Source organism: Tyto alba, unplaced genomic scaffold (genome assembly GCF_018691265.1).
Source record: "Tyto alba isolate M040663 unplaced genomic scaffold, T.alba_DEE_v4.0 Super-Scaffold_2, whole genome shotgun sequence".
NCBI lineage: Eukaryota > Metazoa > Chordata > Aves > Strigiformes > Tytonidae > Tyto > Tyto alba.
In genome coordinates this window covers 8,981,889-9,007,876 of record NW_024881282.1, presented here as the reverse complement: position 1 = coordinate 9,007,876, position 25,988 = coordinate 8,981,889, and the positions used below count along the sequence as shown (strand labels likewise).

The window sequence follows — 25,988 nt, the reverse complement described above, 5'->3', positions numbered from 1 at the left end:
GATTGCATGGATAAGCATGTTCATTTGAACAGCCTGTATGTTAGCACAGCCAAATAATAGCTCATACCTCTTGGGGGAAAAAAGTACATATATCACATTTACAGAAAAAGGAACTGTATAAGGAATGTAGCAATACTAAAAACAATTTAGAGACCATGTCAGACAATCAACTGAGCCGAAAACATGCTGTGTTCTCCATCAAATGAGCAAATTAATCCTGATAAGTGCAGAAACATCAAATGGGTTCATAAATCAGACTGTTTAATGTCTCGCCTGGGCTCACACTTCAGAAAGCTTTCAAAACATGGCTGAAGAAATGATGCATCTGTTTTGCAAACATTGAGAGTAACTAACTGGTTACATTATCATGTATCAGGCCAGATCTTCACTACAAGCTTTTGCCTCCCATCTATTGGATGTTAGAAGTCTCATCTCTTCATTCATGTAATATATAGGGAAAAAAAAGCCCTAGTGTGAAGCTGCTAAAACTGATGGGCTTCACTGGCATTTAAAGGAGTTGCGTAAACAAAACATCAAAAAAATTCAACATGAATTATCACCAGTAAGATGCTCCCCAGATGTAGCTGTGTTACAGGCTTTACGCTAACACGAGTATCTACATGGGAACACTTTCTGATAGTAGTCAGTTCTTTCACTCAGCAGAAAGGGGGAAGGATGAATTACCATTTTACAAAAACCTTCAGATAAAACAGCTTCAACTAGAGTAATGAGGTGTGGTTTTGTTGTTTCAAACACGGGTCTTATCAAAGGAAGCAGCAGATGCTCAACTGTATAACAATGTGGTTTAAAGGCCCAGAAACCGTTTAAAAAATAAGTTATCAACCAGAAATCTCAAAAAAAAGGCCAATGGGAAAGGTTTGTCATCAAGCTGCAAGAGGTGTGTCATCAAACTAGCCATTAAATGATAATGGCTAGTATAAGCTGCAAGTAAATCCTATTCCAAAAATTGATCCAGAGACCTGATAACTGAAAAAGACACTTCAGCCCTTCCTCCCTCCTCCAGAAAAAGGAGGTGGCATTTATGTTTTATTTTTAATTATTCTGACTCCTACCACAGAAGGTCTTTCTCAATTTCTTCCTATGCACCAAGCTTTCACTTCCACAATGTGCTACAGATGGGAGGCATAGCAACACATGATCGTAAACAGCCAGACCCCATTACAGCTTCCAAACTGCAAGTGCCACAGAAACCTGGAGACGTGAATCAGGATTAGGCTTCAGAAGTTGCTGGAGTCTCTGTGGCTGGCACCCACGGAGCCAGAAACGCAGAATGAATGGATCCCTCAGTGGTTTATAGTAATTAGGTACATTTCTGAAACTGGTGCTTCGATTGCTTCGTCTGCAGTAATTGAGCACAACGCAACACACTGCTCTGAAATGCCAAATTTAACAACCTTATAAAGGAGCCAGGCATACAGATTCCTTTTTTTTTTTTTCATTCTTATTAAATTAAAAAAAAAAAAAAAAAAAAAAAAAAAAAAGACTGGCCTAACTTGTCACTACACAAAACAGAGAGCTGGAAAGTGTCCAAAATTGCTCTGTAAGTGTTGTTTTATTAGCCTGAGACTGTTAATAAATATATTGTAAACGAACTTATACTTGCTTGGGTGGATATAAAGAAACAATTGTATCACTGTTCTTGCAATGTTTACAATTTACCCTAGTTCTTCACTTTTTTTTATCCTAGTTACACTGTTTCCTACACTAGTTTACCTTAGCAACTGACATTTATTTGGTCTATAAATTACACTAATGCAGTTTAGTGCTCTTTCATAAATTTTACAAACACAAAACTTACAAAACATAGACTTGTATTAATTAAAGCCATGCCTACACAAATCTAACATTTCCTTTAACGTTTTTACTTACTGCGGGACAGGCAAAGGCCTTCTCCTCTTTCACCAGGTGTGTTTTTAAAGTGTGTGTGTGTATATATATATATGTATATATATACACACATACAAATGTGTATTTTTTGTGTGTGTATCTTATTACCAGTGTGCCACAGATGATAATACACTGTCTCTGACAGGAAAAAGAGTGTCGTCCAAGGACGTGGCATACTGAGGTACAAATTAGATCCTTTCATTAAGAGAAACTTAATTAATTCTTAGCAATTTCCACTTTTGACTTTACCATTGCAAGGCTTTCATTGCTTAATTTAGTTGTTAGAAACAGCTTTCTCACTCTAGATACTAAAAGTCTTTCAAGAGTAAAACTTGACACCCGTACTAAAATTACAGGAAATTCAAAAAAGGGCTTGTTTCTTACAGGAAAAAAAAAAGGTTTGAAATATATATTGATAGATAAGTAAGGTAAATACTAAGGTAACTTTGGTTTTATAATGTTTTCCATGCCTAAATCTAATTTTAAAAGGGAAAAATAAAGCTACTGTTATACAATAGTGGTATAGAATATTCAATAAATATATTGAATATCCAATAAATATAGCAATAGCAGTAGGCTGCACAATATAGCAAGATACTATATGACAGTGCATGTAATGTGCATTTAATATGCCATTTAGCCATACTTCTATTTGCAAACGCTTTAAAATCTGCTGTACTTTCCACAGAAAATACTTCACACCAATTCACAGGCACAGCAGCCCGAGGCGCCGCACACCCTGCCCTGGGCTCCCCCGCCATCCCTCCCCGGGGCTCCCCGCACACGTAGCCAGCGGTGAGCAACACGCATCACCCCGTCACTAACCCCCACCCCAGGCCTCGCCGGGTGCCCACGACCGCAGAACAACTCAAGGCCTAGGCAGCCACGCGCCGCGGCGGAGGCAGAGGACGAAAGCCCAGGTTTTGTGCCGCAGCCTGCGCCGGCCACTCACTCGCCCCGACAGCGGGGACAGCCTGCCGGCCCCGGCCCCCCACACGCACACGTTCCCCCCACAGACAGCAGGCATCGCTGCTCCCAGGCATATATAAACTCTGCACGGGCATTTAATCTGACGTGACATCTTTGTGACCAACTTAAGCTAACACAGCAGCACTTACGCCGCAGTAAAACCTTAGAGATATGATAAATAATTTACAAGAGCAGTGCAGTCACTACCAGTGTTTGTTTTCTCAGTGGTCTTTATTAAACCAAATCACTAGGATTAAAGCTACTACAACAAAAACTGGAGACAGACATGAGTGGGCTGACAACTTTTCTGTTTGTTTAAGCCAGTCTTACTGAGGAGATTCAAGTTAAATATGACCAGAAATAAATTTGTCATAATATAATTTCAATTCTCAAATATCTGGAACCAATTAACGTTGCGAAAGTTTCAAAGGGCCACCCAGTAATAAACACAAAATAATTTGTGTCTGCTGTCTTGTTTGTGATAATTTTTTTTATTGCTACCTCAGTTTCAGATGTCAGAGTAATGACTTCCACATTCCGATTAAAATGTGAATTGAATCCATATGGAAAAGATGTTCAAACCCATCAAAATCAAAAGAACTCCCTTATTTCTAACTTCTTATACGGTTAAGTTTATAAAGCCTAACTTTTTGACCATTCTCAGTTTAAATTAGGAAATTTTTAATGCTATTATCAAAAGAATCAGATAAGTAATGGGAGGACACATAACATTTCCCTGAAGTAATAGAATGTAATCTATTTTAATTAAAAGTCTCTAGCAAAAATACCATTTAACCCTTTGAATGATGTAACAGTTGTAATTGCCCAAATTATTTAATTTCCTGGTGTAATTATTTAAGAGATACATGTTATTATGATTAATGTTCTACACTTTCAGATATTTACATCAAAGATTCCATATACAGAGTATTTATCTTCCCACTTAAAAGTACGCTAAGGAAATTGCCAAGACTCAAAAGCACTTTAACAAGAAGCTATCTCCTCCTCTCTTCATTCACATCATCCTTAACATCCTTCCAGCCTGACAAAAACAAACACCTCTCCTGCAGATTTGTTTCTAACTAGATAACAGAATAAACAGTTACAGGCAGAACTGCTAATGGCATTTATGGTTCTTTAAAACCATCCAGTATTTTTTTTTTTTTAAAAAAAAAAAAAAAAAAAAAAAAAGAAATATAAAAAGTTATTTCTGCCTACATTTTCTGACAATTAACCAGGCCAAGTGCCTTTAAACTACCGAGGAGGGATAGGGAAGACATCTCCTTTGTCTGACAACAAGGTAAAACAAAGTAGAGTATCAGTGTTAGGAGGGCCTTATATGTTGCTAAAAAGCTTCCCCATCACCATACAGCAGAACAGAGACTTCCATACTGACCAATAACCTCAGCTGAAGAGAGTGCTTTCCACTATCTCTATACACTACCAAAGGATTTGGTAAGGTAAGCTACAACCCCTCCTAGGCATGCACCACCTCTGCGTAGCTGGGTGCTAACAACACACACACACACTGTGTGTCTGGCGATACCACCAAACACACTAAAAGTACTAAATGCCGTGTGGCGTCCCTGCGTTTCCTCTTACTGCTTGCTACAAGATGCCTGGCTGTTTTACATACGGTAAAAAGAATTAAGCATAGAGAAAATCCAGCTCATGTACGTTCACTTAATTATTGCATGGATAGCTAGAATAATGAAAAACAAACACACAGGTAACAGGCTACACACCGAAACGCAGTGGGAAGCGGAGTGATGTGCTTCAGCAAGCTCTCCACCAGCTTGCTCGGGGTCTGCTAGGTCAACCAGCTAACTGCTGGAATCGTTTCTCAACTTACACTGCAAAATGCCTTCCTGCTACTGGAGTGGAACTGGCCTTAGGTACAAGACTCGCCTCCCCAGACGTGGATGTCTAAAATCTTTGAACTGGCGCTTCCAAAAGCAGGAGAAATACCTGTATTAAACCCAAGAGCACAAAAAGGGCCATACCAGAAGAGGTCCACTGCCCACCTAGCTCAGTTCTTTGTCTAACAACCAATTTGTCAATTCAGTGACAAATGCCTAGAAAATACCTTCCCCGCTACACACTTCAGCAAACTACAGGACAGAGCTGCCAGAACAACATACAGGATCTTTGCATTTCATTGCCCTAACGAATTCTTTTCCCCATGATTTCTCTTGTTGCCCACAAGAACGCTTTTGGCATCCACAGTGTCCTGCGTCAATAAGCTCCTCAGCGTAGCTTTGCATGTGTGCCCATCAGTTTGTTTTGAACAGATAACAATTTTCTTTGGCATCCCTTCGTTCCTGCATTACAAGCAAACAGTTCATCGCCATTCCCCCTCTCCATACAAATACTCTGCATACTTGCCTCCTATTCCTCCTTAGTCATCCTCCCCCAGGCTAAGTTTGCTTAGTTTAGCTCCTCCGCTTACACATGTTCTTCAACACCCTTGCATCTTTATTCTGCCATAAGGTAGTTTCTCTACTTCTATTACACTTTAAAGAGGACCAGAACTGCAGACAGTAGTAAACCTGTCAGCACACCCCTGATTTATATAGTACCATGATAATGATTTTTCTGTTGTATCCTCTACTCCTTTCCCAATCATCCTTAACGCTAAATTGAAGGAGGTAGGGGTGTGGGGGGTGTTTGATAGCTACAAAGTGTCAAACTGACATTTTCCTCATAATTCCAACACTGCGTATAGAAAAAAAGATTTTTCTCCCCACATACACTGCCACTTCATCAACGGAGCAGTATTGTAAGTGTCTTCTGCAAGTCTCTAGAACCAGCTCTTCTTCTCACAATTCCAGACAAATTGTAAAGAGTAAAGCTGTCTTCTCAGTTTCTTCTTTTCCAGAGTATTTATGACAATGACAATCATTGCTCTTCACCATTACCTACTATTTTGCTGTAACTGCTGTATTCTCATTTTTGCAGTGTCAACCTGAAATGCTGTGGGTTTACCCAACAGAGCTGCTATTTTAAGACTTGAACATAGATCTCAAGAATCATGTGTGCTTACCCAAACATTCATCCATATAATCTCAATTGCCAGTTTAAAAATATCTCAGGAGACAAAAAATATGGCATATAGGCTGCCAGCATTATTGTGTTTTAATGAGAGGAATTTCCTCTTATTTTATCAATCTAATAGATATTAAGTGATTATTTTAAAATATTCCAAGACTTCCCTATGGAGTTTTTTGTCCTCAAAATTCAGTATTAGCATTATTATCAATCCTCTGAAGGATTCTTCTCCGAATCACCTGTTCAAACTACCTGTAGAATCTTACTCCATTTGTTCCCATCCACTTTCCTTAAAAAGCAAGCAATATTAACACTTCTCTTGTTCATGATGATGTCAACCCATTAAAGTTTAACACAAATACACTCTGCAAACTTGTTCTCATTAACCAGAGAGATTTATAATCAGGGAGACTTGCTGTTTAAAAAAAAAAAATTCTCTTATTTTTTTCTAATCAACGGGTAAATATCAGTGAAGTAACAGATTAATAAATTCTCTGCATTTAAAATTACAAGTCAAAATTTAAAGTAGTGTTTTGAACACTGCTAGAAGATAAATAGTATGCAACTGAGTTAGAAACAACAGTAACCACAGATCAATGTAGAATTACTGTGTTTGAAAACATTTACTGCAGTGCATTGAAGACAGTGAAGTAGACTTGGCAGGTTGGAGTGAAGAGAACCATGCCTACACTACAGCCCCCAAAAACTGCTAGGGCTTAATTTAGATACGCCCATACTATGGGACCCACATACACAGCTTGTTGATAATTTTGCACACAAGATGACCCACAAACTGAAAAAGTTATGTTAAAAATGCAAAAAATAACAGAAACTACATTTTTTGTTTCTTAGGGTATTGTAAAACACTGACACATCATCTTCATTTTAGTGCCTAACGGTTTCTTTGATCTAATGATTTCAGTAAATCCCAAGTAATTTATCATCTACTTTTGCGCTAAAGGTCATGATGCTCACAACAGACTGCTGTGCTTTCTTCTTAACCCAGTGGCAAAATTCTTGCAGCTGTAGTTTCCTAATACTGCTCGTAACACCCTTCTGTTTTCAGTTCACAGCTATTTTGGAAAACTTTCACTCCATACGTTGAAGGTCTTCCATACCCCAGACCTGTGTTTGAGGCTTCCTTCCAACCCTGCTTTAAGTTGCTGCTCAAACTACGGATTGCTGTAACTCCATTCAGGAAAGTTCCAAAAATAATCTTTCTAGTCTGACACATATTCTTTGAGTCTCCACATGCACAATATACAACCAACCATTACACACAGGCTAGAATTCAAAGAGAAAAATTACAGATTTTTTTTCCATTACTAAGATTTTCTTAAAAAATCAGTGAGAGGCCTTACTCCAAACTTTATCAAAATAGAAATATCTTCAACCTTGGGTATATTCAGATTCATAAAAGGAGTATAAACAGGCAGTTGTGCAATTCAGTAAAAAACCTATATAGATTTTCTTTTGAGAAAAGGGGGGGAGGTGTCCAAGAGCTTTGTTATTTATGACCATGGCGAAGTTCTCCAACAAGGTTATTTACATCCCTGAATTCCCATTACCTCTTGCTTAGCCTAAGGCCACTAACTTACTATGATTTGCAAGCATTAGCAAACAATGCCCATATTCAAGTTCAGTGTATCCATTTCAACACAAAATGGTTGATATTGAACGCCAGAGTCATGGCTCAGGACTCAAGGGGCCAGTTTGCACAGCTTAACTTTCTCAGAAACCTGGTTCAGCTCCCAGCAGTCTTAATTAGCCTAAGAGTAAGAGACATGGTGAACATCAACGTTTAAATGTAAAGCAAAAGGGTTATTCAAGAAGTCATTTCTTGGACAACAGAGAATTTCTGTGTGTTAAAAGAACTGTTGTCAACAAAGACAACTGCGTATTTTTATATGGGAGAACGACCATCACTTGTAAAACTCCTGCTGGTTAATAAAAACACCCCTAAAGACAGAAAGAGAAAAAAATAGAGACAAAGACAGTATGTGTGTGTATGCTCATGTGTGTGTGTCAGGAAGCAGGGAAGTGGTTTTGTTCTTAAAAAAAAAATCCTATGAAAACACCTAAGATATTTAACATTTTCAAATATTCGAAGCAAATACAATTGCTTATAAAGTATTTGTAAGCAGCCAGTGAGGCATGAGGTTACACATACATGGTGCGTATACTTCCAATTCAACTGTACAAGCATTCTTTGAAAATTTTTTCAACATATCAGATATTTAAAGACCTTTTAATCAACATATTGATCTGAAAAAAAAAACACATAAAATTATGTAAATGAAATGCTGCACACAGACCTTTGCCTCAGTAATTGTACCAGCAATCTTGAATGAAAGCGACTAAAGCCATCAGTTACTTTACCCAAAGTTACCGACACAAATTATTTTATATAAATGAAAGCACAACTTTTCAAGATGAAGAGATCTGCAATTGAAAACTGTATAAACATTGACATTTTAAAATATTCAAAGGTGATGATCTATTAAGTTTAATTTTGGAGGACACTTAAACAAATTTGGGACATTTTTAATTAAGTTATGTAGAATTCATGGAAAGTCAATCTAACATATCTTAATGAAACCAATGTTCATGTTTTTTGTAACCCAAGCTATGGTGGATTTCCTTAATAAAATTCAGAAACATTGCATATGTGCCATTGACAAAACATGTTCTATCAACATAAACCAGGTATTAAAGTCAAGAAACATGTTTTTAAGTAGATAACATTCAGCCCCTCTCTCTGATTCCCACTTCATATTATTCTTCTCCCTAGAAATACTTAATGTAGAATTTCCATCTCCAGACTTATTTTAACAGTCTGCAAAAATCTCCTGCAGTCCTGAAGACTTGAGAAGAGCAGTAGCTGTTGAAGGAGTCCGCTGCTTCTGAGCAGACAGAGAAAGATTACTGACCCATAAAGAAGCTCCTCAGAAAAATCACACCACTCATGTTACAAAAACATTAAAGATTCGCATGGAGGTAACCATATGAGACCAACCTCAAACGATGCAGCTCCTCTGAAATAACCCTCTTTGAATACTGTAGTAAGATACAATAACTGATGCACTACTGAAATTTCCATAGTGAGTAATGGTTTTGACTTGCTGATCATTGCTCTACTGTGCGGAACACATAGAGGAGAAGATTCAGAAAAGATCCTACTGTCACACTCATCTCTGGATTTTCCTGTAAAAATGCTATTACAGTCAGCTTGTCTTCTAAAGACAGAACAGCCTTAAAGACAGGACACTAACTGAAACATTTCACATGTGAACAGGGCTCTAACCAACATAAAAAAATGCCTTAGGAGAAAACCAGTCGGCTTTAGATATGGGTAAAATAAATCTTATTCTGTCTTCAACTTTCCCCACATTTACTAGATGTAGTTTGATACTTCAGAATTACTTCCTTCTACTTTACCAAAAATGATCCTAAGTCAACACTTTCTTAGACAATATTTCCTCGTCAGGGCTTAGTTTCAAGAAAGGAATTTTCTTCCTTTCACTTTTCCAACACCAATATTGTTTTCAAGCTGACCTGTCTTCCATCCCAACTGACATTTACAAGCTGTGCTAGAAGTTGTCCTCCTCCGCTTTTCTAACCTTATTAGAGGCATAAGGAGCATATCACAGAGACAAGATTTCAAATGAACCACCTCCCCCTGAATGCCATACCAGTGACTGTTTACACAATTAAAAAACTTAGTTTCAGCACTGCTTAAAAACCTACGTGTCCTGTAACGGCATCGTGCAAAGAACTTAAAACAGCCACGTGTTAACATTTGCCAGTTGACACAAGGTTACAGCTATGCACCAGCACCTCCATTATGTCTGATTATAAACCTAAGTAAAAATATATCTTATTTACAATAAGACTTTTGAAATCATTTTTACACATAGCCATAAGACACACTTTTACCACAGAAAATACTTCTTCAAAATGCAGAAGTGAAAATATAAAACCAAATAGTATTTCATACTGTATGTGCAAAGGTATAGTTTTTGTTTTGCAACATAGAAACTCTGAAAAAGGACTGTAGTATTTTCCAAAACAAATTGCTTCTGTACAGAATAAGCTGTTTATAATTTTCAGACCAAACTTGTTTTGCTCCAAAACTTTCTGTGGGAATAGTATTTTAGCATTGTAAACACACAACTGACTTTTATTTTGACAGCTTAGAGTTTTAAAAGGAGCAAAATTATTTCTGGGCTGAAACTGCTGCTCTGTTTAATTATCATTATCCTATAAATGACGTCAGGAACAATATCAGACTAGAACTGGCACTAATATACTAGGAGTTGATATAGGTAATTAAAAGCACAAAGAATTTAATTTCAAGTGAAACATGTGGAGCACAGAAAAAAATAATTAAATGGAGCATATCATTAATCAGAAACAATACACTCATTCCACCAGCCAGTTCTATATTAACACTGTGTAAAAAAAAAAAAAAAAAAAAAAAATCACAAATCAGCAGGATGAACTTACACTTTGTAAACTGTATTTTTCACAGAAATGCCTTCATTCTGAATATTTTGCACATAGAATTGAAGCTTTCTCCGTCTAAAAAATTAAACCAGTACTCCAAGACTTGTTTTTATAATACATTATTGATCCCAGAAACCATAAAGAAACAGCTTGACAACTACTATCATCAACAAAATAATGGGAAGATTTTAAGACTGCCAAAACCTCAAAAAAATAAAGATTCCAAAACACTGTATAATAAAATTTCCCAGTTTTGTTAAAAGGCAGTAGGGACACATAGTTAAAAGGGGTATTTACAGATTTTAGCCAGTTAGCAGTTCTGCTGATCCACCAACCTCTACGCCCTTGACTACACAGAAACACCTCTGCCCATTTCCTTTGTGCTCCAACAAGAATAAGTCAATTAAATTTTGCGTGTTCCTGGTAAACCTGGTATCTGACAATAGGTCATTACAACTGTTCCCAAAATGTCAAGTTTGCAGAGAACCCAGCTTAAGAACACCTTACCTTCATTCCTTATGCCTCAGATCGCCATCAGATAACATAGTTATGTTAACTGCCCACTGCCTCATATACTGTCTTGTTAAGCCCCCCCTCCCACCAACAGTAGGACATCCACTCTGATTTTCGGGCTCCAGTGGAGGACCTCAGGGTTCAGGGTGAGGGAAGGGCTGACAAGCCTGCAGCAGCGTTTTACCCACTTCACTGAACACTCGAGGCATTTCCCTCCTGCCAGCGGCACCCGGACACTGAGCGTTGTTCTGAAGCAGGGGTGAAGATGCAAATGGCAAATATTGCTGGAAATGGAAAAATTCTCTATTTTCCAAAGAAGTTTCTATTTCTACACCTACTTATCACATACAGAAAGTATTACTTTTGCTTAAGGTGCCACCTCAACTTCTTCAGCTCTTGGATCGGGTTTTCTCCCCTCTCCTCCCAGAACAGAGCCATTTCCCCTTCCTTCCCAAACCTCACAAACTCAGAAGCACGAACGGGGCAGCAGAAACTGCCAGGTAACAGTGACTGCTGCTGAGAAAGGAGGATAATATCTGCATTTCTTGAAAGTTTGAGGAGGACAATATGACTGTTTTATAATGTACAGATCTAAGAGAAGGGAAAATGACTGCTAAGATTGTAGTGAAGCAGGAAGACCAGGAGGCTCTTGCTCTCACAGGTTTCACCCAGAAGACCACTGAAACCCCATCCTTCCACCAGGAAACCCCTCAACTCCTTTGAAACACTACTGGGATTCCACCTGCTGGGAAGCCTTGAATTTGTTCTTGACTCCTCTCTCTGATCTATCAAATCACAGCCCACAGCAATTCTCGTAATCAGAAATACTACGTGCACTAGAGATGGGTGTCTGAGAGCTCTTCAGAACCTGAAGTTAAGCATTACTGCCATCTCAACTACTAACTAGCAAAGAGTTAACTATAAAAGTCAAGTAGCTTTCTTTAGCACTTAGTATATTTCTGATACAAAATTCCTCATAAGTTACAAGCTTTTAAGCTACTGGCTGAAAGGTAAGTCTCAAACCTGACTTGCAATAGAAACACTTCTGCTAATTCTAGAAAGTCAAACTATAAAAGGTTGTGTTAAAGGAGCATAAAGATAAGTAATACATTGAGCTTCTAATAAGATACACTGGAAAGTTAAAAAATGCAAAGCAGCTTTGCAAACAAAACAAGAGAAAAAGTATTAAATGTTTTCTCTGACTCTGGCCAAATGTCCTGCTCTGAAGTGATGGATGAGGTTTCCCGAGGCTAAGATGCCAAAGCCAATTAGCCATGTCAATCCACAAGAACGCCAGCTGCCAGGAGCTAACTCTATTACTGTATTACTTAAAATTGAAGACATCAGCAATGTTTAAATTCACATGACTCCTAATTTTAAAACCTGGCTTTTAAAGATTTAGGGTGGGGATAGTGACAATGACCTTAAGTTTCAACCTTTTAAAATCAGAGTGCCACAAATTATCCAAAATTTGATTATGTAAAATACTGTTAATCAAATTAGTGTGCATTATGCTCTATTCAAAAGAAAGTAAGGCTTCAGCTTATTTCCCTCCTCATATGAGTTTTATGTAATGTTTATATTTGAAAGTAGCAATTTATTTCAATATTGCCTGTTGCAGTTGCCAAACTGCCTATCCCACAGAACATGATACGTGTAAAGTATATAGCTTACCCATTTATGGCATTTAATTCTGAATTCCAAAATAAAATTTTTGGAAAGTGTCTTGAGCATTTGTCGACTAGAATAAAACATGTCCAAGTCTTAGATTATTTGAAAACATCTGCATTTAATTTCTAAGCAAGGAGTTTGGAAACGTTGATCATACAATACACTTCCCTGCACAGTCACCACAATAAACTCAATGATTCCATGAAAGGGTAAAATTTTACTTCTGTTTAGGTGCCTGTGGAATAGATCTGAACATTATTGTCAGGCATTAAAAAATACCCGTTCCTTTTGAATAACTTCCATATTCCTCCAAACTACTCAGAAAAATTTGCTCCTTTTCAAGTAGTCTATGTTATCGTTATTAACATCTTGGCTTTTTGATACTACTACATTTACACTTCTTTTACTTTACCACTCCAGTATACAACTGGCATGTTATTAACAGCTTCTTTTCTTGAACTGTTCTGTACCCTGGAGACACTGAGAGAATGAGACAGAAGCAAAAGTATGACAAGGTTGAGAACAGTTACAAGTCTACTGAGAAAACAAGCTTTCCTTTCCACATTCTTATTCAAAACTGGGGTTAGTTAGTTTTAATTATTTCTAAGCTGGAGTTTTTAAATTATTTCTGCAAACACATGCATATACTTACCTAGGTATTACAGCAAATAAGACAGCATTAAAAGAGCTTAAAATTAATGAAAGCTAGTTCTCAATTATTGATTCTACCTGTCAGAGTGCAAACCAAAGGAAAAAAAGAGACCACACTGAGTAACGAGTATATTCTAGTTATGCACATCTTGAATCTGTGACACTTCTTGTTACATTATGAGTTTTCCCTTCAAGATGTTTCTGAAAGACAATTTCATATTTTGAGGCTTTATTTTGCAAAATAATGTAAGTGCCCAAGTGCTGTGTTTCATTACCATTTAATTATAAATTATTAAAGACTGCCTGTTGAAATTATGTAAAGAAAACAAACCACATTTCTCACTCAAGCACACTGTCTTCAAGTCTAAACTAACACATGATTAGCTTTCTTGAGATTTTCTCTTTAAAATCTAAAGAACAAAAATCCATCAATCTTGATTCTTTCCTGAGTTTGATAAACCAGATTATATTCAAGTCCTCTGTCACTGTCAAAAAGTGCATTTGTGATTGTCTGACTGTCCATGCCGTGACACCAGCCATACCCCAAGTGTCACTCTGAGAACAAGGGGCTGGCTGCCTGGCTTTAAACCGTAAAGCTGAGTAAATGATGTGAAGCACACAGAACAAATGTTGGATAAACTCCATCTGAGTATGCCTTCTATGAAATGGAAAAGATGAGAGCTCTTTGTTTTCTACCTCATTTTTCCACTGAGATCCATGCAGTAAAGAAGCAGAAGCTATGGAAGAAGCTCTCCTCCTAAATCCAGGTGACAAAATAGCAGAAAAATACCATTCTGCAACAAAAGGCGGGCCTTAACAAGGCGCATCGCATGACCTGATAGAAGCAGAAAGAAACAATTCTTCACAAAATCCCAGGTTACAATGCAAGCCAAAATAGTAGCAAAAATGTCACTATTAGAAGCAGGAATTTAGGACTCTCAGCTGAGCTTCAGATTTAAGATGTGTTAAGGACAAAACATATATTAGAACTCAGGGAAAACACTAGTGAGTTGATATAGATGTCTAAATTGACACGAGAGAAGACTTGTTTCTTGTTAGTACTAAAACTAAGGGCTTCTGACAGAAGTTCAAAAACTATCAGCTACAGCCAGCGGCAAGTCTTCACCTGAGGCAGTCTGTCCATGGGACAGAAGAAACGTTGCCGTATGTGAGTATTTGAGACTTTTTTCTAGACAGTACTAAATTCTGTCCTTTTTGCTCTTCCCTTACCCAGGCAGCGATGACAGATGCTTCCCTAGAGAGACTGTACATTGATTCAGGACACTGTCCCAACACTGCCAGGGCTTTGTCCTCCATAAGATCATAAAGTAATTCCTGCCTTATGATCCCCAGTTCCAGCCCAGTGTGGTTTCCAACAAGGAAAAACCAATAGCTTCCCTGTAAGCTTTCAAACAGATTATTTTTTTTTTTTCCCCCCTTTAAATTAATCAGGAGGTCAGAAACAGTATCACAGAATCACTTAGGTTGGAAAAGCCCCTTAAGATCACGGAGTCCAACTCTTAACCTAACCATGTCCCTAAGCACCACATCTACAGGTCTTTTAAATACCTCCAAGGATGGTGACCCAACCACTGCCCTAAGCAGCCTGTTCCAGTGCTTGACAACCCTTTTGGGGAAGAAATTTTTCCTAATATCCAACCTAAACCAAACATCAAAGAACATGTGCGGTTCTAACAGTAACTGTCATGGTTTGAGCCTGGTCGGCAGCCAAACACCACGCAGTCACTCTCTCCCCCTTCTCTTCCCGCAGTAAAAAGGGACAGAGAGCCAGGCCTGGGGTTTGAGATAGGACTGGGATGGGGAAAAAAATCCTCCTTTATGGGCACGAGCAAAAGGCAGACTCGTTAGGGGAAGGAAAAAAGAACATACATTTATTACAAACACTAACAACACATAACAGAGTAGGACAGTGAGAAACATTGCCACATCTTGAGAAGACCTTCCCCCCACCCCTCCCTTCTTCCCAGGCTCAGTTCTGCTCCTGATATCTCTACCTCCTCCCCCAGTGGCGCAGGGGCAGGGAATGAGGGGGGTGCAGTCAGCGCTGCCACTTCCTCCAGCTTCAGCGTGGGGAGCTTCTGGAACTTGTTCCCTCTGCTCCATCATGGTCTCCCTCTCACAGGAGACAGTCCTCCACAAACTTTCTCCGACGTGAGTCCCTCCCATGGGCCACAACGTTCCCCACACTGCTCTGTCGTGGGTCACCAACTTCCTCCAACTGGAGTCTCTCCCACGGCTGCAGCCCTTCCCGAGCTGCTCCGGCGTGGGACACCTCCACATGCTGCAATCCTCCCAATGCTGAATTACAGCAGCGGGGCTACCTTTTCCCACAAGACCCCAGCCTTCTTTGGGCACAGAACCTTGGTCAACCAGGCAGAAGCCACAGGCCATAAATCAGTGTCTGCTCCACTGTAGATCTTCATGAGTGGCGGGGGGGGAACACCCTGCTGCCTCACCACAGGATACAGGGGGGTCTCTGCTCTGGAACACCTCCTCCCTCCTTTCATCCTCTGTTCCTCCACTGACCTTGGTGTTCATGCAGCTGCTTCAACTCCTCCTCACAAGTCCGAGTCCTCTTCACCACGTCCCTTCTTAAATACGTTATCGCAGAGGCGCAGCTGATTGGCTCAGTTTCCAAACAGAGAAGCTTCTCACAGGGGGCTGCCCCTACAGCCCCTCCCCTGCTACAGAAAAAAACTCCACCACTCACTCAACCCAGGACAATAACTTATAAAACTGAGAAAATAAGACAATTTACTATTCTATCAACAAATCTAGCCTCGTACTTCTGTTTTTTCTCCTGCAAGGAGGAACTAAGCAATGGTGCAATAGTTTTACTTCAGCTGATACAGTATTGACTCAAAAGGGGACAACGCAAGGAATGAAAGGGGAATCTACCTTGGGCAGCATTAGAGGAAAAAAATATACATGGTCCCTGCCAGCTGCTGCTGTAACCAAAGCCACCATCACCCCAGAAGAAGGGTGCAGATAACAGTGACAAAGCAAGGAAGATCTGGTAGCAGGAGGACAGCTAGCATCCTGGAAGACAAGTGTCTCAAGCATTTACTTGATGCACTTTCAGTATGGAGATTACTTCTGAAATATTAGAAAACTACAAAAAATTTCAGGTATTCCTATCTTGGCTAATATGCTAAAAGAATGGCTATGCTCCTTCATCCTGGCAGTCTTCGTATAATGTTAATACTAAGACATGAAAACACGCAACAAAATTTTAATTATCTAAAAAGAAAAGGAGCAAGTGGCCAAATCCACTTTACTAGAACCCAGTGCTTCTGAAAACTTTAAAATATGTACTGATTAAAAGTAAATCCATCCACCCTTCTTCATTCTGGATTGCCTCCATCTTTTGACTAAAACAGAATTGTTCCCAATGGAGAAGAAAAGGAGCTGGTCAGTGCCTTGTTTATAAAATGTCAGTTTGGTAAGTTTAAACAGAAAACATTTTTTGTGTTACAATAAACTGTGTAACCAAATATACTGGTTTGCCAAAACAAATGGGACATGTTAAGTATCAATTTTTTTACAGTATTATCAATGAAGCAGTGACAATCATGAGCTTTTTTTATTTTTAAAGGATATTTCTGAATTGGTACACAATGTTTTATAGCATTTGACAGCACTAGGTGATAATTTCTCAGAGGTACAAGTTATGCTAATCATAAACATGATTTTATAGTCAAACAGCACATTGCTTAAAAAAAAAAAAAGAAAAAAAAAAAAAACAACACCAACACCTTCAACCTGTATTATTCATAGTATCCTCCCGCATTTAACTGCAGCTGTCAAACTGGCACAAGGTATTTCTTGAAACATCTGTAACAACTCATACACACTGGCAATTTTGTACAGAAAGCATTTGATAAGATGGTGAGAAAAATCACTCAGGAATGCAGAGTGTCAGAGCACTTCTTGCATCCAAGTACCTTCGCATTGCAGTATTACCAGTCTGCCTTTAGCAAAAGCTTAAAACAAGATCAGCAAACGCACAGCTTACAAGTGGATTCCTGTTGTTGTCTCTTGCCATAGCAATTCTCACTCTTCTTTCTTTCATCCCTCCACATGCCATCCCCACAAAGCATGAAACAATACAGAATTTAGCGTATATGCAAAGTGATATTGGCCTCAAACATTTGAACCATGTTTTATATTGTGCCACATCTCTGTCAATCTTGGTATTTACTTTGCTGCCTGTGTGTGCCATATATCTTAAATTAGGCTAATGGCCTTGGTGGTTTTTTTTTAAATACTGCAAAGCATGAAGATTTAGTGAAATTTTGAATCACTATGACTTCCATCCTGTAAAAAAAACATACAAATATCTGGATTAAAGCTGACTGAGGAACACTGTATACTCATTTCTCCATTAGATCCTGAGGGATTTCTTTTTAAATCTGTGCTTCAGCATTTTTGCATGCTCCTAGACCAAATATTTCAAGCTTTAAGAGCACAACTTACATGCAGCCTTCAAACTGACTGGCTGGAATAAACAATGATACAGCCAAAACGAACCCAGATTTAGTCTATTTATGCAACTGAAAAAAAAATTCAACTGTGAAACTGCTTGGACTACTTTAAAACTGCAAGAAACTTTGTGCTCAGCTGTATTACTTGTTCTCTATCATATACAGAAGTAGAGCATCACCCAAATAGCTTTGATCAGTTTGTTTGGTTCAGTATTTGTTTAAGGCGAACAGTATTTCTCGGTAGCTTTAACTATTTCTTAATTGGACTTGAAATACAAATTAAAAAAGTATTTCTGAAGCAGCAGACATAGGCAAGGGAAGGAGCTGGTAAAACTGAAAGGAACAGCAATGAGGTAAGCAAGCTCTCAGCTTCATTAGCAGGCTATTAAAAGTGAACATGGTCACAGTAGCTCTCGGAAGTTTTTCAAAAAACGTCCCAAGTATGGATGTACAAAATTTTGAAGGTCTTCCCTTACTGCATTCTTCTTACACTCTTGACTGTCCTCTCAGCATTTCTCTTCATTATCAGCAGTCTTTAATGTATGATAAATGCATTGCACTGCATCTGGGAAGATGCACCCTTCCTCCCCACCTTGCTTTCATACTAGTGCTGACAAGTGTGGCTGTATATTTCTTACTTTAAATCAGTATCTCTTCCTTGGTATATGAGGACCTATGTACAGTACTTCATAAATGGCAGAGATGCTGATGACCTAACATCAGCATAGCAATAAATAAAACATGGGATCTTCAGATTTCTGTGTAAACCTTATCCAGATGCAATTGCTGACAATTTCTCCAACTCCGATATCCAGGACTCCAAAAATATCCTCTCTCTCCGTCTTTCTTTCTGGGTTCTTGATAAATTTCTCTTCATATTAATTACACTAAACTTCATCCTTTTCTTTCCCTGCAAACCTATCGCTTTCTTTATCATTTGCTCACTGCTTTAACTAGAATAGACTCTACATTTTCTCATCTTTCTTCCACTTGTTATACCTGTAACACTCCCACAAACCAATTCCCATTACATCAGTCCAGCTCCAGTCCCTTCATGTCTCTTGCCACAATAAATTCTCATTTCTCACCTTTAGATTGTACTTCTCTGCCTCCTTTTCTTCCTTAGTTGTCTTATGTATCAAATTTATACCTTTCCACTCCCTAATGATCTCTCTACGGCTGAGCCAGATTCCTATACCTCTGCCTCCTATCACACTCAAGAGCCAGTCCTCAACAGCATCACGCTGCCTTTTGCATCCAGCTGCCTTAGCTTATGCTTGAGCTTTACATCCATTAACCCGTGACCCTCAAGAGCAACTTGTTAGTATTAAAACTTTCAGTTTTCTAAGTACAACACCATACATTAGAAGCCAGAATACAAAACAAAGAAATCCTTTGGTACGGTAATGCACAGGTTGAATTTCAAACATAGAACATAAAGAAACTTCCATTTTTTTCTGAAAAAAATGCATTTTGTAGTTCAGCATATACTAGGATAACTGCCTCTTTGGTGTAGCATTTCAATAACAATATATCAATTTTCCTAAATTTTTTTCTCAGAAGTTTTACATCAAAGTGACTGTAGTCCAAATTAGTCTCTCTCTATCTTGTATATTGAAAGCAGCCTTTGTTTGTTTGCAACACAAAAAAAAATCCTAATCCAAGGACACGGTTTCTTCAATGGAAAATCAACAACTCAACTGTTGAGCTGTTCACAATGAAGTATGCCATAACCGTTTTGAAATACAAGAGCTATATGTCTTACTCATGGGCAGTCATTAATACCATCTACTTTTCCAGATAAAAATAACTGAAGAGATTACATTTCACTTTCCACTTTTTGTTGGAATCTTGGTGTTCCTTTTGATCTCAATTTATCCATGAAGGATCATCTTATATGTTCATTACCAATGCACCTCTTACAATCCTAGAAATTTCTTCAACACGTGCAATCCAAAATAGAACTTGAAAGGCTCCATGCTTCTGTGTGGTCCACAGCACTGACCGCTGCTACGCTGCTCCAGGGTATTATAGAAACATCAGGTCTCAGACTGTAAGTAGTTAAAAATTTCCAAACCCACATGTTCAACAATGTTAGGGCTCAGGCATATTAATTTACTTCTAAAATCTTTGACTGACTTCCAGTGAGAAGCTCAGAAGTTGATTTTATATGCTGCATATCAAAATTAAAACTACAGATCCTTCACTGCTGTACTTATTTCTAGTTCTTATAAAAAAAAAAAATAAAATAAATTCAAGCCCTGAGGTACACTGTTGAATAGTTTCAATTTAGCAGAAACCTAGTCTAAGACAGCATTTTTATTCGATTTTTCCATAGAACATATATAACCTAAACAGTTTATTTTTAATCTGCCTTTTTATTATGTAAGCAACAAGGAAAAGCCACTGGGGAGTTCAGGTACACATAAATCTATAATCACTGACTTACTTAAAATTATCCATGACACTTATTCATATGTTTCTAGTAGCTCCAGATTAGAAATCAATAAAAATGTCACCTTTAGAACAAGAGTCCTTAGGCCCACGGCCTTTCATGTTCTGCTGCATTTCACTCACTGAACTGAGAAACAGCAGCCATGCATAAAGACTTTAACACACCTCTCCCCTTTTCAGTAAGTACCTTCGTCTCTGAGGACAAATTGTCATGCACTGTCAACAGGACAACAGAAGTAAAATTTTCTAATTTAAAAGCCTTAATATGACTATAAAAATTCACTGCTGCAACAATCGTGACAACTGGTTATTATAACCAATAAACCTAATTACAAGTACCTCCTGTCTGTCTAACCAGAAAAAGGTACATGTGAAGAATCACAAAGAAAGCCTCAATTGTTATTGATCAGATTGCAAAACATAGTTTAGCAAAATGTGAAACAAAACAAAAGAATACATTTAGTTCAATGAATATCTGAATAGATCTGACACTAGTTTTACAGAATACAAGAAATGCAGTGTAATTTCACAATCTTGCTTCCATCACTAATGATTAAGATTTGCCAGCTTTCAGAATGGGGCATTCTGCAATCTAAAGATAACAGAAATAAATGTTTTAAAGGGCTAGTAAATTTATAAGTGAATATTATCAAAGCCTATAAAGTTCTAAACCAAACACAAGCAAAACAAATAGGGAAACGTTTAAAGTGATTAAACATATTGCTGACAAGATAAGTATGTCATGATCAAGGGCAGTTTATGAAGCAAATCCTGGTAGCCCTGAGTTCACCAAAGATTTCTGTCTAAAATAAACTATTATGCTGAAGAGAATATCCAAATGAATGCATTCCAAATGAATGATGGCATGACCAACTAATCATCACCATCCTTATAACCTATGTTTCCTGAATGAGGAGTTTCTACATAGTTGCTCTTCTGAATTCAAGGAAAATTTCAAACCTTCCAAGGTTAAGATTTCCTTGCAGGAATCAAATCTTGTTCCCACATGTTACTGGGAGTCTGAGCACCTAATTAATTAATTTTCAATAAAAGGATTTGTCATCCTGGAAGCATTAAAAAAGCAATGAATCTGTGCATCAGTTTTAGACAAGATACATTTCCAATGGAACTTACATATTTTTATTCTTGAAATAAAGGACTACTTACTTGATTTGCCATGTAAATTGTGAGGAGACCTCTCCTATAAACAGAAATAATAAAATTAGTAAATTAATTAAACATTTTTTGTACACTGAAGAAAAATACTTTAAGTATTAAGTATTTTTTTATGGAACAGGGGTTTGAAAAACAGATTACTGATGGAGGAGGAATCATTACCACCCTATAGAAAAATAAATATGAATCCAAAAATAGCACCTTGATAGCACAGTATCCAGAGGGGTGAGAAATTACATGAACCAAGTTATATATAGCGATTTGCTACTGTACAAGTCCTAAAGCCTTTAAAGGGGTGAGACACCTTGAATTAGACAGCACTTACCACAAAATGATAGCCTGCACAGGAGCTGGTAGTGTAAGCATACAAACTGTGGGAAAAGCCTCAGTTAAATTGTGAATTTACAGAAAGATGCTTGTGTGTAAGCTTCTGTTTTGTGATCAGTGCTACGTAACCCAAGGTGCCTCAGCCCTTCTGCTTAATCATGAAAAGCGTTTTCTACCGAGTCCAATGATGCAGAAATACTGGCTCAAACAAGCATGCCCTGCCTTTTCTCGTTGAGAGTCACAATGCCAACAGTGCCCTGGCACAGCTGCCAACACTTTTGCTTCTAACCTTTAACTAATTTTTTTCTTTCCCCCACCCCCACTTCTATTTTCATATCTGTTCCTCTATCTCAGCCCATAGCTCACACTGCTATTTAGATAGGAAAAGTATAAACTTGAGCTCATGCTCTCACACTTTGACTGATGCTCCTGCAGCACAAACTGAACTCCTGACTATGCAGATGTGAACTACTCCAGTAACAGATTGTATTAGACATCACTGTAGGGTCAAGATTAAAAAAAAAGTTATTTTCTGTGTATCATTCACAAGTCACCATTGGCCTTGAGAAAGCAGAAAATGTTATCATGGCAGATCTGCTTTGCCCTCATTCATTCCTCCTCTTCTGCAAAGATTAGCTTATAGACTGTCACCAAAGGTTGGAAAACTCAGCTTCAGTATTTCTTACTGAAATGCTGTTCTTAATCTCTTCATTTTACTGTCAGCCTTGGAGTATGAAGATTTTTCTTATTGTCCACACTGCTGTGACACACAAAACTTGAAAATAGCATAGAGGGCACCACGTGTTTAACCATTAAAATTTCTCAACATGGAAATGAGTTTATAACCTGATCTCATCTTTGTCTTCACATCACTCAGGATTTTCTTATGCTGCTACTATATGAATAACAGAAGGTCCAACCCAGGCCTGTATGTTCCATTTTGTCATGAGACACTACATATTGAAGCATTCATAGAGTGCATAAGAGAATAGTACATTAGCTGAAGATATCTTGCTATCCCATCAGCTGAAGAAGCAAGCAAAAGAAAATAACAGGTAGCAGAAAACATAAATTCCTATTGCATAGCTCATAGGCTTCAACCATCTGAAAAAAAAAAGTTTATTCAGTATTTTCTGACCCAATGTTAAGGTGTTTATAAAACTTTGTCAAGTTATGCATTATCGTGGTTTGAGCCTGGTCGGCAGCCAAACACCACGCAGCCACTCTCCCCGCCTTCTCTTCTGGCAATGAGAAGGGACAGATGAGACAGGCTTGGGGTTCAAGATAGGATCGGGAGGGGCAAAACACCCATTATGGTCATGACTCATTAAGGGAAGAAAAAAAGAACATAGATTTATTACAGACACTAACAACACGTAACAGTGAGAAACACTGTCACATCTTGAGAACACCTTCCCCCCACCCCTCCCTTCTTCCCGGGCTCAGCTCTGCTCCCGATATCTCTACCTCCTCCCCAAAGTGGCACAGGGGCAGGGAATGAGGGGGGTGCAGTCTGTGCTGCCACTTCCTCCATCTTCGGTGGGGTAGGCTTCTCCCCCTGCTCCATCATGGTCCCCCTCTCACAGGAGACAGTCCTCCACAAACTTTCTCCAACATGAGTCCCTCCCACGGGCTGCAGCGTTCCCCACACTGCTCCATCGTGGGTCACCAACTTTCTCCAACTGGATTCCCCCCAACGGCTGCAGCCCTTCCCGAGCTGCTCCAGTGTGAGACACCCCCGCATGCTGCAATCCTCCCAGCGCTGAATTACAGCAGCGGGGCTGCCTTTTCCCACAAGGCCCCGGCCTTCTTTGGGCACAGCACCTTGATCAACCAGGAGAAAAACACAGGCCATAAATCAGTGTCTGCTCTACTGTAGATCTTCATGAGTGGCAGGGGGGGCCGCCCTTCTGCCTCACCACAGGATACAGGGGGGTCTCTGCTCCGGCACACCTCCCCCCTCCTTTCATCCTCTGTTCCTCCACTGACCTTGGTGTTCATGCAGCTGCTGCAACTCCTCCTCACAAGTCCGACTCCTCACCACGTCCCTTCTTAAATACGTTATCACAGAGGCGCAGCTGAATGTCTCATTTTCCAAACAGAAGTGGAGCTGACTTGGAGCTGGGGGAGCTTCAAGAAGCTTCTCACAGGGGGTTGTCCCTATAGCCCCCTCCCCTGCTACCAAAAACCCAACCACTCGCTCAAACCCAGGACACACATCCAGATCAAGATTCATCACAGGAGATATCTAAGGTACAGTGATATATTTCACTTAAGAGCTTTAGTGCTTTCACATCATGTTGAATTTGCAGGAAGAAACGATGCACCATTCTGAGTTCCACAAGTTGCTCTCTACTCACGGGGAAGATTCAAATTTGGCTTAAGTTCAAAAATTTAACTAGTGAAATCAGTTTGGGCTTTGTGTTTTTATTTTTTTTTAAAGTAGAGTTACAAATCTCTTTGCATACATTTTCCACATGGTACCGCTATGTCCAAGTATTGGAAACAACACTAGCACAGAAACCTGAGGAAAAAAAACCCTGAATCTAAATATTTGGTGAGGATGTGGCACAGAAGAAACAAAACTACAACAGATATGAAAGAGGGTCTGTAGATGTTAAAGCAAAGAGACCTCTACAATTTGCAATAAAGCATCAAAATACTGCAGGATATTTCTGACCAGGAAGGGGTGAAAATTCACCTCATGTAATAGATGAATTCAACTCTCAAGCTGGTCTGTAAACAGTCACCTAGTCTTTCAGCCAATTAGCTCAGATGATAAATTAATACTGGTGTCCTGACCCTTCTGATTACCAAACTGGCAGCCAATACATTTCTCTGTACTCTAAAATTTATTTTATTTTGTTCTCAGAGGGAAAAATACTGGATATTTCAGGTTCTTTGGATTATTTTTTTTTTCACCCCTGCAATAGTATTAGAAGTTTAGGATCAATATCCGAATACTCAGCTGTTTGGAAACACGGAATCAAATTTACCCATGAGAGCTAACCTGGTAACTCAATACTTGAAGTATTCTGGAAAACATCAAACTTCAGTAACATGCTGCAGTAACAGACTTACCTGCGAGAAGCTGCCACCAGCTACTGAGTGACAGATGCAGCTTTAAGAGTATAGCATGTACATTCACAATTGTATTATATGTATGTGTGTACAAAACAGCATAACTATTGTATGTGCACGTAATTTACTTGGTGGATTCTCTCCTTTAGCCTCCATGTTACGCAGGCAGGAACGACATGCAGGCAGGGTCTTTTAGCCTCTCACTGAATTATTTTTTCTTTTTTAGTACTAAAAAGCTAAGAATTTGATCTAACAAAGTTTTAACTTTTATTGTGGTTCCTTTTGGTTAAGTGTAGAATGCAACTTGCCAACCGCAAAGACAAAGAAAGGAAAAGGGGCTAGAGAAGAGGAAGGAAAGAAATTGGAAGCTGCAGTGCAGCTGCAATGAGATCGATGCGAGAAGTGGGTGGCTGAGAGGAGGGAAAACATGTAGACAACAAATGTGCATAAGAAAGTAACTTCTAGAGCTGAAAATACATCAAGTTGCTAGATGACATCATCTGAAAGTGCCTGAGGCAAGCCTGTCTCTATCTGCTGCTGTATGAGGCCCTGGCTAACTCTAAGCAGAAACTTTTTTCCTTCAAATTAAATCTGTGACTGTTTTAAAAATAAATAGCTCTATGTTCCTGAAAAAAAAAAAAAAAAAAAAAAAAAAAAAAGGGGAAAGTAAAAAAAAAAAAAAAAAAGGGGGGACACTCTTCCTGGTGATCCAGCAAGTCTAACCCAACCCTGAACTCCACTGTTAAAAAGTGGGTGGAAGTTCAGAAAATGTTGCACTATTTTGTAGCAATGACAGCTGATGGAAAACAGGACAGAAAGATGGAGGTAGGCCAAACAAAAGGGTCACTGGTACAACCCAAGGACTGTACTAAAATTGCAGCTGGTAAATAAGAGAAGATTATAATTGGGAAATGAGCAGGAAATAATTAAACAACAAATATAATTAGTTGGCCATGTCTAAACACCTGCTTTGGGAAGGTTTAAAGATACTAATAAACGGCTAACATTTCACCCTCAAAGTCCATGAACCAGCGCTGAGCATTAATCTCAGAAGCACCAACATCAGCAGGTAGTTACACCAGTGATGGTCTGGCAAGGTCACTATGGGAAAGCCCAAGCAGATGCACACAAATCCTCACTGCCCGTTCCTCCTCTGTCATCTCTGTCTCCTGCCCTTTA

General features: G+C 38.8%; 1 protein-coding gene across 1 annotated transcript in view; it reads right to left on the bottom strand.

Moving 5' to 3' along the window:
• TMEM135 (transmembrane protein 135) overlaps positions 1–25,988 on the bottom strand; it is a 183,241-nt gene that overhangs the window by 120,698 nt on the left and 36,555 nt on the right. The window contains exon 4 of the mRNA XM_032991083.2: positions 21,393–21,426. Within this exon, the coding sequence (XP_032846974.1) occupies positions 21,393–21,426 (34 nt within the window). The remainder of the gene's footprint in view (positions 1–21,392; positions 21,427–25,988) is intronic.